Genomic DNA, 15,571 nt, shown 5'->3' on the forward strand with positions numbered 1-15,571 from the left:
CCCCAATCTCCCCCCATCCCATGTCCCCTCCAGCCATGCTGGACCGAAGCCCCCAGTGAAAGGGGACTTGGCAGTGGACCCTGGACCTGCACCCCTCCAAGGAGCAGGCAGAGCTCAGCTGTAACTGCCACATCTCCTCCATCACTGCGCCTGCCCAGCCGCCTAATGAGGGCCTTAATGAAGATTAGTGGTGGCCCCATGCTCTGCCCCACGCCGAGCAAGGCGGGGATGCTGGGGGCGAAGGGGACTGCGGGTCCATGGCCAAAACCCACGCTGGTGGGGGGCTGTGGGGTGTCCCCGTCTGCCCAGCGAGCACCAGCAGATGGGTGCTGCATCTCTATGGGTGGGTGAGCGCGTGGGCTTCAATGTGCCTGCGGGAGAGAAGAACATTTTCACAGCGGTGGGTGGCTCTGTGTGTGTGCACCAGGCTGCCCAGCACCGCGAGCAGCCCGTGGGGCTGCCGTGCACCCCCTGCCCCACAGCCCAGCCCCACAGGACACATCCCTGGCAATGACATCCCCACCTCATCACCTCCAGGGGATGAAGCCCCCCTCGGGTTGAGCCTTACTATGGAGTGTTTGGGCTGGAAAGGACCAGCCTGTTCCAGACCCCTGCCATGGGCAGGGATGCCTCACGCTAGGCCATGTCACCCAAGGCTCTGTCCAACCTGGCCTTGGGCACTGCCAGGGATGGGGCATTTACCACTTCTTTGGGCAGCCGGTTCCTCACCATGGCTATCACACATGGGGGGTATCCATCGGCCCCACTGACCCTACACAGGGAGAGATGGGGTCATCCCCATCCTACCCTGGTGAGTGGAAAAGTGCTGCCTTGGTGGCACCTGGGCTCGTTGTGGTAGGGATGAAGCTGGATCTGGGGCCTCTGTCCTCATTGCCCATGGGGAAGGAGCACAGCAGAGAGCCAGGGTTCCTGGCATCGCTTCTGCTTCCCCAGTGCCCAGCCTCACCCATTGAGGGTCCAGAGCAGGACCCCGATCCCTGCATCACCCCTGGACCCCTTCCCCAGCTGCTGGAGGCTGGGAAAGCCGGGAAGCGCGGGGCCTCTCCTTCCCAGCTGCCCAGCCAGGCGTGAAATGGGCTGAAAAGAAAAGGGCTGGTGACGTTCCCGGGGCAGAGGCCGTTTGTCCCCCACTGCAGCCCCTGTGCGGTGCCGGTTCTTCCTCCCCATCCCTCTTTGCTCCCGTTTCAGAGCACCGGGCCCCATCCTGAGGGGTGCTGCTGGAGCCCCCCAGGACCGCGGTCCCACCACTGCTGTGGCTGGATGCAGGATGCGGATGCTGGCCTTGCTGTGCATCGCCAGCCTGTGGCTGGGGGCAGCTTGGGCTGTGCCAGCCAGGGAGGAGAGGAGGAAAGCAGAGAAGCCGAATGATGATCTTGAGCTCTACGACCCGGACAACTATGACCTGACATTGGACAACTACGGCGACATCATCGACCTGAGCAACTATGAGGAGCTCTACGACTACGGTGACTTTGCTCCAAAGGTGAGGGGGACCCGGGGCAGGTCTTCCCTGGGTGCATCCCAAGGAAGGGGCTTGTCCGAGGGATGCGGAACCAGCTTCATGCACAGCCCTACAAGCCCTGGTGGCTTTTCCGCCCCTGTTGCTGTGTTTGCAGGTCGAGGTTGGCACCCTGGCTCCTCGGCCCAAGAACCCCGTGGCTCTCCCAACCCTGGGTGCTGCAGCTGAGCCCATGAAGCCGCAGCCTCCGAGCCCCCCAGCACCCATCCCTACGCAGGGTGAGTGTGGAGCCCTGGGTGCAGCACAAAGGTGGGGTTTGCTTCCAATGGGATGCAGCCACGCATCCCTGGGTGCTCTGGAGGAAAGGGAGCAAATCCTTTTGCCCCCAGCAGACAGCAGCAGTGATTTGCCCAGAGAAGCTGGGTTGGAAACAGGGGCTTGGAGCAAGCTGCTCTAGTGGAAGGTGTCCCTGCCCGTGGCAGGGGTTGGAGCTGGAGGAGCTTTAAGCTCCCTTCAACCCAAACCAGGCTGGGATTCTATGGCTTGCTCTGCCCAGGCAGCGAGGTGATGGGGTGAATGTTAGCAGGAAAGCTGCAGTGAGCCATTTCTGAGAAACAAGAGCTCCAGCAGCAACACTTTAATGAGCAGAGGCATTGCAACAGTCAGACAGAGTAGCAATTACATTAGTGACAATTAAAATCCTGTAGCGAGGGATAAATATCTTCATTCATTCTCTGTCACTCTGGACTAGGACAAATTAAGTGGGAGGCAAAGGGAAATTGTTGCCTTGCTGCTTTGAACTCCTCCACTAATGGATGCTGCATCTCATGGGGGCTGGGAAGAGGAGGGGGAGCCTAGGGAGGGGGGAAACATGGCTTCACCCCTCCTGCCACCCTGCCGGGACCCTCACACAGCCCAGACATGTGTTCAGATGGATGCAGAAGTGTTTTCCTTCCGTTCTGTTTCCTTCTGTACCAAAACCCAGGGGGCTGAGTGAGCCCTGGGTACCACACTGCTGCGTTTGGCATCCTCACCTCTCCCCCTCTCCCATGGGAGGCATCTGGCTCTGAACAGCATCATTCCTTAGAAGCATCCTTGGCTGGGAATGTCGGTCCCTTGGTGAGGTGCCCTTGGCTGATGGAGGTGCTGGGGCTAAAGACTTGGTGTCCCCACAGCATGGGCACATCCTCCCATCTCCCTGCATGTCGGGGTGCTCTGGGGGTGCTGTGCCATGCCAAGAGCTGCCCCTGCACCCGCAGGCCTGCTCAGCTGCCTTCTCTGCCTGTGCATTGGCACCTCCGTCTACTGTGACGATGCCGACCTGGAGCACATCCCATTGCTGCCACCAGAGACCACCTACCTCTATGCCCGCTTCAACCGCATCGGCGCAATCCGGGCCAGCGACTTCACCGGGCTCAGTACGTCCAGGTGAGGGAAGGGGGAACGAGTGCTTCTGCATGGCTCCCTCTTCATCTCCTCCCTCCTGTCCCAGCAGAGAAGCTGAAGCGAATAGACCTGAGCAGCAACTTCATCTCCTGGGCTGATGTGGATGCTTTCCATCAGCTTTCCAGCCTGCAGGAGCTCCTCCTGCCCGAGAACCGCCTGACGGCGCTGCCCGAGCTGCCCCCCAGCATCATCCGCTTGGATGCTCGGCTCAACAGGATCCCCAGCGCCGGGCTCCGGCATGAAGCCTTCAGGGTGCGTGCAGGGATGGATCCGTGGGTTTGGCCATGCCAAGGGGTGGCAGGGATGGCGCTGAGGGCCAGAGCACGGTTTCATCTCTCCCCTCTTCCTGCAGGACCTGAAGCAGTTGCAGTATCTCCATCTATCCGACAACCAGCTGGACTATATCCCAGCGCCCCTGCCCCAGAGCCTGCGCTCCCTGCACCTCCAGGTGAGATGAGCCAGGGACCATGTCTAGCAAAGCCCATCACATCCTCATCCTCATCCTCATCCCCTCCTATGCCTTTGAACCTGATTTCGCCCTTTGCCTCCCTGGCCAGAACAACAACATCCAGACGATGCACGAGGACACGTTCTGTGACAGCCAGGACCACAGCCAGATCCGCAGGGCGCTGGAGGACATCCGCCTTGACGGCAACCCCATCAACCTCAGCCTCTTCCCCAATGCCTATTTCTGCCTGCCCCGCCTGCCCACCGGCCGCTTCTCCTGAGCCCCACGGCCCCATCCCCACCCCAGACCCTTCTGCCCCATGTTGGGGTTAAGGCACATGCGTTTAACCCCAGTGTGAGCTGGGCCTCCGTGGACTCGGCTCTGGTGCACATGGAGCAGGAGGTGGGCAGCTCTAATAAAGCAAAGGCTTTAAAAATGCATCCAGTGTCTAGTTCTCATCCAGCCCAGCAAAGATGGGGCTTCCCTGTGTCCCGCTTCCTCCTGGGGCCTTGGGAAGATCCCTCTGTGTCTGCTGCCAGGGTTTCCTGTACAGGGATTGGGATCTGCATTGCTCCAAAGGGGATGCTTTGGCCACATCAGGTTTGACCTGTGCTGTCCCCTCAGCGGTCCCCAGGCCCATCAGGGGGGTGTGTGGCTCTGGAGGAGGGTTGGACAGCCAGATGTGAGCTGTGGCCACTGCTGGGCTGTCCCCATGTGTTCCAAAAGAGGATGCGATAGGAAACCTCAACACAGGGCAGCTCAAGTCCTCCATCACCCCAGACCTCCTGCATCCCATGGACATGCTCTGCAGGGACCCCAGTCCCCAGAGGGAGCTGGCACCCAGGGGAGATCTGCAGCGTGAGCCTCTGCGTTCAGATCCCTGGGTTTGGGTCCACCTCAGGAGGAGAGAAACCCTGGAGCAACACCGGAGCCTGCGAGCCATATCCAGCAGGAAAGGATCCCTTGGAAGGAGTTAGAACATCTCATCTCATCCCATCCCAGCTTCCAGCACCCGCAAAGAGATGCCCAGTGGTGAGATATTTTAAATGTAATGCATTCATCCTCTGTATTTTTATTCCCCTGTCACAAACACGCAGCGAGGGATGACACATCCCCGGAGAATCCAGCATCCCCAACTGCAGCCACCCAGCTCAGCCCACATCCTCCAGGCCTGGGGCTGCAAACTGAGGCGGCTGGAAGAAACCTCACAAGAAGATCCAGCTTCTCCTCCCCGGGCTGCAAACGCTGCTGGATGCTCATCCCTGCGTGTGTGTGCACCACCAGCATCCCCTCGCCTCTCTTTGCCATGCAAAACCCAGCTCAGATGTGCGTTACGTTGACCCAAAAGCCTCGGTAAATGGGGCTCTGGAGCTATTCCAGCCTTCCCTTTCAGGTTAAACCACCAGGATTTATTGCCACTGTTGTCATCCCTGAAACAGCTCTATCTCTCCCTCCTCTCTATTCCCATATCCTTCTTCCTTTCCCCATCCATCCTCCTGGCGCCTTTGCACTATCCTTTACCCCCGGTGAGCTCATCTGCTCCGGTGGGATGAAGGATTGCTGCAAGCCAGGCTCCAGCGGGATGGAATTGGCCCCCTTTTCCCACCGGCAAACCCTGGTCCTTCGCATTCATCCCACTAGATGGCAAGGCAGAGTGTTTGGGAAGGCCCGACCTCAGCTTGGGACTGCGAACTCACGCCCTGCTCTTGATCCATCTCCCTCCTGGGGTGGTTTGGGGCACGTCCATGCAGCTGGGGAATAGCCCAGGTGCTCCGTGTTGGAAAAGGATTAAAGGGAGCTGCAGAGGGGAGAAGGGTTCGCTCCATTGCAGCAAGGTAGGTGGAGGGGTGGCACTGGGGGATATGGGGCTGCTGGCTTTGCAGAGAGCAGACTTGGCTCAGAGCAATGGGGGTTACTGGGGCTCAGCCCCTGTTCTGTTGGTGCAATTATTACCTTGGATCTCATGTCCTTGCTGCTGCCTTGGTGAGGGAAAGAAACCTGTGTCTGTCCTTGCAGTGTGATGCAGGCAACAGCAACAACCCTCGTCTGCCACTATCCTCGTGGCCCTTTCCCACCCTGCTGAAAGGCCTTGTCCTCTCTGTGGGGCTGGACTGGCCCCAAGCACCTCAGAGTGGCTGAATGGATCCTGCCCTGGAGCAGGGAGGATGCTGCCCTGTGTCCCTTTGGCTGGGGGTATCTGGGAGCCCCGGCTCCTCTCCATCCTTTGGTGCTTGCCCAGCACCAAGGTTCCGCAGGGGCAGGGTCACCCCCTGCCTTTGGGGACCTGCCAGCATCTGGAGCCATTCCCATGGTGGGGGCTCCATGGGGTTGCACAGCCTGCCCCATGCATGGATGCACGTATGGGGCTGCACATCCCTGCTCACAAACATCCCAGCATCGGGGCCAGCAGACCCGTGGTGGCACACGGGGCCAGGCAGGAGCAGGGGATGGAGCAGAGCACCCGGGGGCAGGATTAGTGCTGGAGCCATGTTAGAAGCCAGGAGCTGGAGCTGGGCAAAGGCAAAGCCTTGCTCTGATCTCGGGAGCGTTTGCTGAGTAACTGCAGGAGCTGTGGGTCTCAGATGGGAATGGCAGCCCCATGGCTGATATGGGGCATAAAGAGCAACCCTGGCTGGAGGGGATGTGCAAGACAGGCTCCTGCTGTAGGGATGGACAGGGAGCAGCAGAGTAACCCCAAGCACCAACATCTTCCCCCTGCCCTCTCCGCCGGACCCACAGCACGCAGCAGGCTCCGTGCAGGGCTCCCATCCCTCTCATTCCCCTCCATCCCTGGCACCTCCGTGTGCCATCGCAGCCGCTCTCCTCGCTCTGCTCTGCTGCTCAAGGTCACCTTCCCCGGGTTCTCACACATTGATTGCCTGGCTCGAGCAGCACCCGTCTGCCTCGCTGAGCTCCTGCTCCCGCGCCAGCTCAGCATCTTGCTGCTCCCTGGGAGAAGCGGCTCCATATGGGCTCCCCCCCCATCCTCCCTCCTGCTCTCCCCATCCACGTTCTCCTCCCAGCCCCAGCCATGCAGCACTAAGGGCTGGGAAAGCCTTCGAGCGCCAGGGAGCAGCAGCCTTTGTCCTCCTCTGCCTCATGGGGAGCTTGAAAGGAGCACGTTCCTCCCCTTGGGTTGATTTAGGAGGTGGGACAATGGGTGGCAGCCTTGCAGGGCCTCTGCCTCCCTGAGAGCTGCCTCCATCCCCTTCTGCTTGAGCTTCCTCCTGCGGGTCCTTAATCCCCATGGGAAATGAGCATCGCTGTGCTCATCCCTCTCCCTGCTCCCACCTCCTCACCCAGATTTCCTCCTTGTTCTCCCACCAGCGAGACCAGGAGCAGCCTGTGTCGTGCAGGACCACATCCCTGGCCACAGAACCATCCCCATCTGTCCTTTGGCAGCTTCCTTAGGGCTGGGGGGACCAGGCCAGGAGCAGAGCGGTGGTGGCTGGGGTTAAGGACCTCAAACAGGAACTGGAGCAGCAGGAGGAGGAGGATGGAGGCTCTTGGTCCTTCTGGGACCCAGGCAAGCTGGGAAGAGGCCACAGTGGCCACATCCATCAGCCCTGTCGCCCAGCTGTAACCAGGGCAGGTAACCAGTGGGTCTATTGGCCAAGTGTGCGAGCAGTGCAGGATGGAAAGAGACCCCTGAGTTGTGGATGCTGAGGAGCTCCTGGCCTCCTCTGGGCTAGAAATCACCCTTAAAGCTGCTGGGGAGGGAGCTCCACGGCCTGGCTCCCTGAGTGAATGAGGCATGGCTGGTAACAGCTTTATTTATAGCACTTCCCTGCTGCTGGCTCCGAGTTGTGCTGGGTGGGAGACGGCTTGGGGCTGGAGCTCCCAGGTCCAATGTGTCCCTGTCCCCAACCCGGGACCAGAAACTCGCTTTGCTGCCTGTATAAGCACATCTGGAGTAACCACAATCAGTGCCTGAGGGCTCTACATCCCTAACACCAATGGAGTCAGTCACAGTTTAGAGCTGCCCTTCTTTTACCCTGAAGGATCCCAGTGCTGGGATTCATTTAGATGGGAGCTGCAAGGGCTCCGGAGATGAAAGTGCTGCTCATGAATGATCACTGGGGTGCAGACAGCGACCTGGGCCCCTTCAGGGCAGCTCAGCAATGGAAATGGGCCGGGTGGGGTGACAGGGACCTGCTTGGGCTTCTCCTCTCCCCATTTTCCACTGGGAGGAAAAACAGCAGAAGGAAGAGAAAGGAGAAGACGTTTCCTTCCCAACCCCCTCCCCAAGCTGTGAAGGGTGAAGCTTAAAAATACCCTATGGAAAAGCAGCCCCCCTCCCTGCAGCACGCCCTGGGGCTCTGCAGGCAGCACCCCAGGGCTTTCCCGGCTTTCCTCCTCCATGCTCCGGAGCAAACGGGATTCCTCCCCACGAGCTGCTCCGGGGTGGGAGATGCGACCGGGATGCAGCTATTCATAGCAGTGCTGTGTTAGGGCTTGTCAACAGGAGCCCTGATGCACGGGAAAGGTTCCTGTCGGAGCACAGAGCTCAGTGGGGGCTGCAGGAAACCAGGGGGGATGGAGCCAGGGATGCAGGGGCTCTAATGGAAGCATCTTTCCCAAGGAGATGGGGCTGGGCTGGAGGATGCTCAAGCCCATGGTGTGTAAGCGATGTCCCTGTTCAAAGCTGCTCGGGGTATCCCCAAAATAGAGGGGTTCCCCCCCGATGCTGCTCTCCCCTGAGCAGTCCTGGCCTGTTGCTGCAGAGGGAAAAGTGGTTCCAGCATCATTTCCAAGGTGACCCTGTTCCTGCCCCGTCTCCTATCCTCTGAATGGGCCAAACTCTCTGAGCAGGGGGAGATGATGGGATGCAGGAAAATGCCACCAAGTTTGGCTCTTCCATGCTGTGAGCCAGGTTTTTCCAGGGCTGCTTGCACAAGGACCAGCGTCCTGCTGGGAATGTGGGTCCCCCCCAGCAAGGATTCATTCCCCAGCTCAGGCCTTCATGGAATGGTTGGAAGGGAGCTTAAAGCTCCTCCAGCTCCAACCCCTGCCACGGGCAGGGACCCCTTCCACTCGAGCAGCTTGCTCCAAACCCCTGTGTCCAACCCGGCACTGGTTTAAGGGGGGATGGATCCTTGAGGAAGAGCTTGGTGCAGCAGCAGCCGCCATGCTGGTGTGTGGTGGGCCCCAAGCAGGAGGAGGAGGAGGAGAAGAGCCGGGCTCGGTGCTGCTGATTGATCGCCGTCCTTTAAAACAGCCAGCCTGGATCTTCCATTTCTGTGGGATGTGGAAAACCTGGAGAGGGGGAAGAGAGAAACAGCTTTGAGAGGGAGCGAGTGCGAGCATCGCTAATTTATGATCAGAGAAAGAGATGCTCGAGCTTGAAGATTCCAGGGAAGGGACCTGGTGTTCAGCTGATGAGAAAGCTCCTCTACTGGGGCTTCCCCATAGTGCAAATGGCAGCAGTGCAGAGTGTAGGAGTTTGGGGTAACTTTTCCTGCCTGTCACTCCCTCGGTGCTTTCGGCTTTCCCTTGTCTCCCTGCTGAAGATCCAAAGCCATCCCTGCCCGTGCGAGGCACTTGCCTGTGGGGCTTGGGGCTCGCTGCCACCCCGGAGCTGCCTTTTTGCTGTCTTTTTCCATCGCTGCTGGGTAGGGACCATGAGATGCTGCTTCCTACAATCACCTTTGCACCCAGGCAAGGAGGAGGCAGGCAGAGCAGGGTAGGGAGGCTTTGGGTGGCCACTTCACCATTGCAGAGAGGGCAGGGACCCTTTGGGTAACCAGGACCCACAGGAAGAGCCCCTGTGTCCATCCCTGGGATGGGTGATGTGTGGATGGAGGTTGGGGGGGGGGGTGCTGGGATGCATCCAGCCCCGTTTCCGTGCCATGGTGGTGAAGTAATTGAGGTTTTACTGCAGTGGGCCGTGGATAGCTTCTCTAAGCATCATCTCCTAATGCTTCCCTGAAGAGCCAGGCAGGGCACATTAGGAATCAATGCACATCGCAAATGGACTGCCTGTGCGCCCTCCTCCACCTTCCCCTGCTCTCTGGCTGCCTCCATCCTTTCCCCCTCCTCAGCACGGCCAGACCTGCACCCCCCTATTCCCAGTGTCACCCAAGTGATGGGGGGCCCCGGGGCTGCAGCAGGCGGCTCTATCCCCACCCTGGTCCCACCAGGATGGAGCAGCCGGGCACTGATTGCAGCGGGTGATGAGTGTCTGTGTGGACCAGCCAAGCAGAGAGGGGAAAAACGACCCCAGCGAGAGCAGGGATGGGCTCTGCATCTCAAGTGGCTTCCCAGGAGATGCCAGACGGTCCCTCCTGTGAGGGCCAGGGAGCTGTCACCTCCTGTCTGCGGATGGGATGTAATGGCTGTGATGCCACAGTGAGCTCAGCTTCAGAAGGCAAAGGCAGCTGGGAAGTGATTGCTTCAGTGTGGAGCAGCCATGGGGCTCACAGAGGAGAGCCCCAGTTTGGGCTTTGCTCCATCAGCAGGCATTGCCCTGATTTACCCCTTTGTTAAAGGGGAATCAGATACTGAAAGGGCTCTGAAATGTGCTGGGCACCACCCCAGCCCTGGTCCTGTCACCCCCAGCTCTGAGCACTGGTGGCAAAGAAGGGATGAGGTCTCTGTAAGTGAGGGGAAACTGAGGCACAGATTGGAAGGGCATCTCCCAAGGACTGAGTGAGCCATAGGGGAGGACACAAACCCCTTGTGCTCCTCCCTGGCCTCAGTTTCCCCATAACCAGGAAACCACTCACAGTGTACCATGGCTTAGCACAGGGATGGAGAGTCCTGCAGGGGGATTTGGGGATGCTGGAATCCTCCATGGGGGAGGAATGATGGGGGCTGTGGAGCAGGGATGGGGTGTCCTTGCTCAGGGTCCTGTTCAGCATCTTTTGCCTGCTCAAACACAAACTATTCCGTTTCCCTGCAAGCCTCCTGCCTGGATCCACGCTGCCCTGGGTGTGCTGAAGAGATGGGACACACGTGCTGGCGGCAGGGATAAAGGGACCCCTCGGATGGATGGATGAGGCTACAGCACCTCTTAGGTAAGTGGGTGAAGGAGCTGAGGCCTCCAGCGGGTCATTGGGTGGCTTTGCCAAGGGGCTGATGAGGCTGGGTTTGCCCTTCCCTGGCACACCGCTGCTGGCACCGGGATGCCTGGATCCGATGGGATGCTCCCATGGCTCCACCGATGGAACCTGCATGAGGGCATGTGCAGAGATCAATGCTTGGGCTTATTAATGATGATTAATTAATGCAGCCTGCCCCGTGCCCGCTGTACTGCTGATGGCCACCAGCAATGGGAGCATGGGAAGGGCCGGGGCTGCTGCAGCACCTTCTGCATCCCTATTTCAGCGTGGTTTCAGTGGGTTTGTCCGGTGTTTGCTCCCAGAGCTACTTTAAGCAGAGAGAAGGGGCTGCCCATGGAAAGGGACCCAGTGTGTGTGTGCTGCAGGGAGGGGGATGCTGCTTTTGGGACAAGGGGACTTCGGGAAGAGCCAACGGCCCTGAGCTCTGTGGTGGAAGGGCTTGAATCGCAGACAGGCTCTGTAAATATCATAGAGCCCTGAATGGCTTGGATTGGAAGGGACCTTACAGCTCATCCACTTCCAACCCCCTCCAAGGGCAGGGATATCCCTTCTCATCACCCCGAAAGGTTAAGTACGTACGTGGGTAACGTGTAATGGATCATCTGGGCTCTGGCACATGTCCCTCCCGTGGCATCAGCTCCCTATTAGAGCTTTCCCCCCACCATTGCATAAGGAGCTCTTGGTGACTCATGGGTTTAGGGGGGGGAGAAGCGAGCGGCGGCTCGGAGGCGGCCGCCTGCGTGTGTGAGGTGTGAAAATCAATGCTCAGGTGCTTGGGGTTTGTGTTTGCTGCCGAGCAAACCCTGCTCCCAGCCACTGCTGCCTTCCCCCATGGCCGCACCAGCACCACGGCTTGGGGTGCTTGGCTCTGCGCCCTCCAGCGAGCTCCCCGTCCACCCCACATCGCCTCGTGTTGTGGGTTTGGTTCCTGTCCTTGTCCTTGTGGCTCTGCCTGTGACCCGCTGGTGCCAAGAACAGACCCCAGATCAAACCACCACGGTGTCAACAGCAATGAGCATTGGTGGCTGAGGCCGTAATCAGGATCATAACCCCCATTAGGGTGATAAGGGAGAGCACACAGGGCTGCTGATGTGGTAATGCCGTGAATCCGCTTTGATTCATGGACCACTGATGCACTCGCTGTTTGCCATCCCTGGCATCAGCAGAGCCCCTGCTTGTGGCTGCCATCGTGCCTCGTGATCCCAAGCTTGGAAACTTGCCTTTCCAACATGAATTATTGGGACTTTGGAGATGTGGGTGCCTGGTGTCCCCGCTGCTCGGTGCAGCCTCACCCTGCCCCAAAGCTGAAAGGAAACATCAAGGCAGATACTATCAAGTAGGGGAAATTCCTGCTCTGCCCCATCCTGCTGCTTTGTCTCGCAGACACTGAGTGTGGGGATGGCTGGGAACGCCGGCAGCATTCAAGTAGCTGTTTAGGAGCAAAGCTCCAAATCAATCTGTAACTGGGGCCCCATCGATCTCTGGCTGCGCCGCTGCAGCTCTCTGCTGTGTTCTGATCCGCTTTACCAGTCACAGATGACAAAGTCCCAGCAGTTGGGGGTAGCCAATGGTGCCAAGCGCTTCTCAGGTGAATACTATGGGATTTTTCCCTAAATAAACCCATAACAGTTTACAGCTGCACGTGGGGGACCGGAGCAGCATCCGCAGCAGGGATGCTGTTGCCTCTCTGCTGAGATGCTGGAGTGATGCTCCAGCACCCAAAAACCTGCCAGCAGAGCCCTGCTGCAGGTCCAATGGCTATGGAAATGCCTCCAGCAATGGGGCTGTGTGCGTTATGGGGGGCGATATCCAACCATGTGCCACGGGGCTGGGTTCTGGTAAGCCTTAGCCGAATTGGGTTTGCTCTGAAAGGAGATGGAGGTTGGTTGAAAGCCGGCGTGTTTGTGGGAAAACATTGATTTCACCAGATTTCTGTTTCAACATGTTTTGTGGAAGCAAAAGGAAAGCTTTCCAAATTCTCCCAAGACCCCGGCTGAGCACTTTCTCAGCAGAGCAGAATCCATTTCTCCGCTCCAAATGACTTCCTTTTGCAATGTAAGTGAATGTGTTGCAACATCCCCCGTTGAAAGGGGGCTGCAATCCTGCTGCAGAGGGCAGGGAGGATCTCAGGAGCTGGGATTAACTCATTCTGGCCTGGGGTCTGCGTTGTCAAAGTCCTGTTCCCTTCCTTTCTGAATGGTTTCCTGGTGTGGAAATTGCTTCGTCTATAAGCAGCAAATACAAAGGGCCCGCAGGGGAGCCTACATAGAGGCAGAATAGCTCCTTTTTGTGCTATTTTCTCTGATAAACCCTACTTCTGCAGTGCTTTTACTGGCCTTGGTCAGGGACTTGGCCAGGTCTTGGTGTCCACTTTGATGCCTTTTGGGTCTGTGGCCTCCTTTGCAGTCAAAGAGAAACCTGAAATCACAACAAGCCCGTAACTGACCTGCTAGAGGATGGGCTGGCAGTGGGATATCCGGATCCCAGCCAGGGATGGTTTGAGGAGTGTGGAGGGATACAGGGAAGAGCCAGGAGCTATTTCAGCTCCTTGTGCCACCCCCTTCCTCCTGCTGCTCCAGCTCGAGTGCTAACAAATGCTTTACAAGGAGCTGTGCCAGCGATGCTCGGAGCAGCAAGAGAGCAGATCCTCGCCCTGCCCCGTGCAAGGGGAATCCCTTTGATGCTAAAGTGGCTGCAGGGGGAAGGAAGAGGAGCGGGCACGGATGGGGCTGGTTCATTGAGCAGAGCCCTGGCAGGCTCTGCCATGTCCTTCTGCTGCTCTGCGGTGAGAGCTGTTGGGTTTGCAGGGGCCTTTCTGCCTCCTGGCTGGAAAGACACCGTCTTGCTCCATGTATCCATGACAAGATGGGTGTCCGACAGCTGGGGAGGAGGGCTGGTGCATCCCTACCCTTTAGAGGGAGATAAAGCTTGGAGTGGGGCAAAGATGCTCAGCACTTGGGATGCAGCAAGAAGGGCAAACCCCAGGGGTTTCTGAGCATCCTGTTGTGCTGCCTGCTTTCCTCCTGCCTTTGCAGGGCTCTGGTGGCCTCTGGTTGCTGCTCGGGTGGTGGGAAGGCTCTGAGCAGTGATGCTGAGGCCGTTCGGTGTTGTCATCCGTGACGCAGATGTGTCACCGTCCCCCGGGGTCCCCATAAACAGCTTGTGCCGGCTCCTGCCGTCACCACAGTCTCTGTCTCCACAAGCACAGGTACCTGGGGCAGGAGCATCTGCGCTCACAGTGGGAAGCTGGCTATAATCCATGGTGGATCCATGCTGGGGATGGAGATCCCTGCCTGACCCTGAAGGCTGTGGGGATTTGGGAAGCACACGCTGGCTCTGCCTTCCCCCTTAGAAGCTCCCCTGTCAGTGCAATGTGGGATGCTGAGAGTGCTGCAGTTTGGTCTCAATGCGAAGCTGCCTCTCCCAGGGTTTTCCTGGGGTGCCTACAGACAGGATTCCTGGGATGAAGGCAAGGGGGGAATCCTGGGGAGCAGAAATCCTAGGGGATGTCGCTTTTCCCAAACCATCCTGGGAGATTGGGGTGGGGGAGAACCATGGAGCCTGGCTTAAACCTTGGACCAGGTCGCAGCAGGGGGAGCATCAGGGCTGAGCCCATCACCTTCACATCCCCTTGCACACGGACAAACACCCCGGGGCACCCACAACTGCTCTCCAGGGACTGGTCCAGGCCCCTGCCTGACAGCGCATCCCTGATGCCACCCCAAGCACCAGCGCAGGGTTGTGCTGTGCCGGTGGGATGCTGCTCCCCTCCGCAGCAGCTCTGTCCCCCCTCTCCCAGGCTCTTCTCCTTCCCACAGAGCCCCCAAAGCAGCCGCTCAAACCGCCCCCACCTCTTGGTGCCTGCGATTCCTCGAGCCCGGGTGGTTGCCAGGGTTTCCCCCAGAGACCTCGCTTCTGCCTTTCCCTGCAGGAACGCTTTCCTAAGGAGTCTGGCGTGAAGAAACGGCCCCCTTGTTCTGCTGCGAGGAGCTGGCTCTTTTTCCAGTCACAAGGGTGAGCTGAAGCAAAACTTTCCATGCTGAGCAGGGACAGAAAGAGAGGGAGAAGGAACGAGCCCTCCTTTAACAAACAAATCCAATGCAACCAAACCCGAGCGAAAACCCCATCACAAAACAAAAGCCAGAGGAGCCGAGCGCTGCCTTTCCCCGTCTCCCTCCTCCTTGGAACAAACCCGTTTGCTGAAGCGTGTTTTAAGCAGGAGCAGATGCCAGCGTTCCTTAGGCTGGGAGGGGTGAGCTGAGCCCGGGAGGGACATGGAGATAGAAACCAGATTGTGGCAGAGAGATGTGTCTTTAATTGCAGCATGGGTTGTGTGCTGGGTGCTGGGAGCATCCTGCCCTGCCATGGGAGCATGCCCCAGTACCACTGCCTGCCCATCACTAGCTCCGGAGGCCAGAGCATCAGAGATAGGGTTTAAAAGCTGAAGGTCCCCATGAAGCCTCACAATGCTGGGAGCTGAGGCTGTGGTGAAACCCCTGGTGAGAAAGAATGAGCATCAGGTGCTGCTGTTTGGGCTGGGAAATGGGCTGAGAGCCGCCGGTGGAGCTCTGGTTGGAAGCATTGCAGAGGGAGGGATTGATGCTTGGATCCAGGGTCTTTTGGGTCCTGTTCATTCTGCAGCATCCTTTGCTTGACCGGAGGCAAGCATACAGCTTGTTCCTGCATCATTGTAGGGACCAGGTGAATCCAGGTCTGCCTGGGATAAGGCTCTGGATGCACATAGGAATGATGGTCCCCATCCCACAGTGCTGGCTCTCCACATACCACCAAAGAGATGGGATGGTCACTTAGGGAAGGGTTTGCTCCAGGGCACCTTGCAGAGCTACAAAGAACCCTTGGTTTCTTGACTCTAGTTTTTTAGGATGTATCTTTGATCCATGAGTTCCTTGGGTGGTTTTCTGGTGCAGACAGGCCCATCCACAGCCTCTTGATGGCTCTGGGGTCCTGGAGAAGCACCACAAACCTGAAGGGGTCAGGAATACTGAGCTGTACAAATGCTGGTGTCCTGGCACACCGGGATAGCATCCGAGATGCTGGCACAGCACTAGGATCTGCCTGGATCTGCCAACTCTCAGTTGGCTTTTGCAATGAACCTGTTCTTCCCAAGATCTCGGC

At 58.4% G+C, this 15,571-nt stretch overlaps 1 protein-coding gene across 1 annotated transcript; it reads left to right on the top strand.

Moving 5' to 3' along the window:
• The first annotated feature begins 1,237 nt into the window (after positions 1-1,237).
• Positions 1,238-3,814, top strand: OPTC (opticin). The gene is made up of 6 exons (XM_062605466.1): positions 1,238-1,504; positions 1,638-1,758; positions 2,740-2,898; positions 2,976-3,178; positions 3,279-3,374; positions 3,484-3,814. Exons 1-6 carry the CDS (start codon positions 1,289-1,291, stop codon positions 3,652-3,654), a joined length of 966 nt encoding a protein of 321 aa, XP_062461450.1. The 5' UTR covers positions 1,238-1,288; the 3' UTR covers positions 3,655-3,814.
• Positions 3,815-15,571: the final 11,757 nt, after the last annotated feature.

Source organism: Pezoporus occidentalis, unplaced genomic scaffold, assembly GCF_034315485.1.
Source record: "Pezoporus occidentalis ecotype Australia unplaced genomic scaffold, CSIRO_AGI_Poc_V1 ctg92, whole genome shotgun sequence".
NCBI lineage: Eukaryota > Metazoa > Chordata > Aves > Psittaciformes > Psittacidae > Pezoporus > Pezoporus occidentalis.

What these genes read in the sequence shown, in the direction of transcription:
- OPTC (XM_062605466.1), top strand. Translation starts at nt 1,289, where the DNA reads ATGCGGATGCTGGCCTTGCTGTGCATCGCCAGCCTGTGGCTGGGGGCA. An exon ending in ACGGTGACTTTGCTCCAAAG is followed by an intron (nt 1,505 to 1,637) that starts GTGAGGGGGACC and finishes CTGTGTTTGCAG; the next exon opens with GTCGAGGTTGGCACCCTGGC. An exon ending in TCCGGCATGAAGCCTTCAGG is followed by an intron (nt 3,179 to 3,278) that starts GTGCGTGCAGGG and finishes CTCTTCCTGCAG; the next exon opens with GACCTGAAGCAGTTGCAGTA.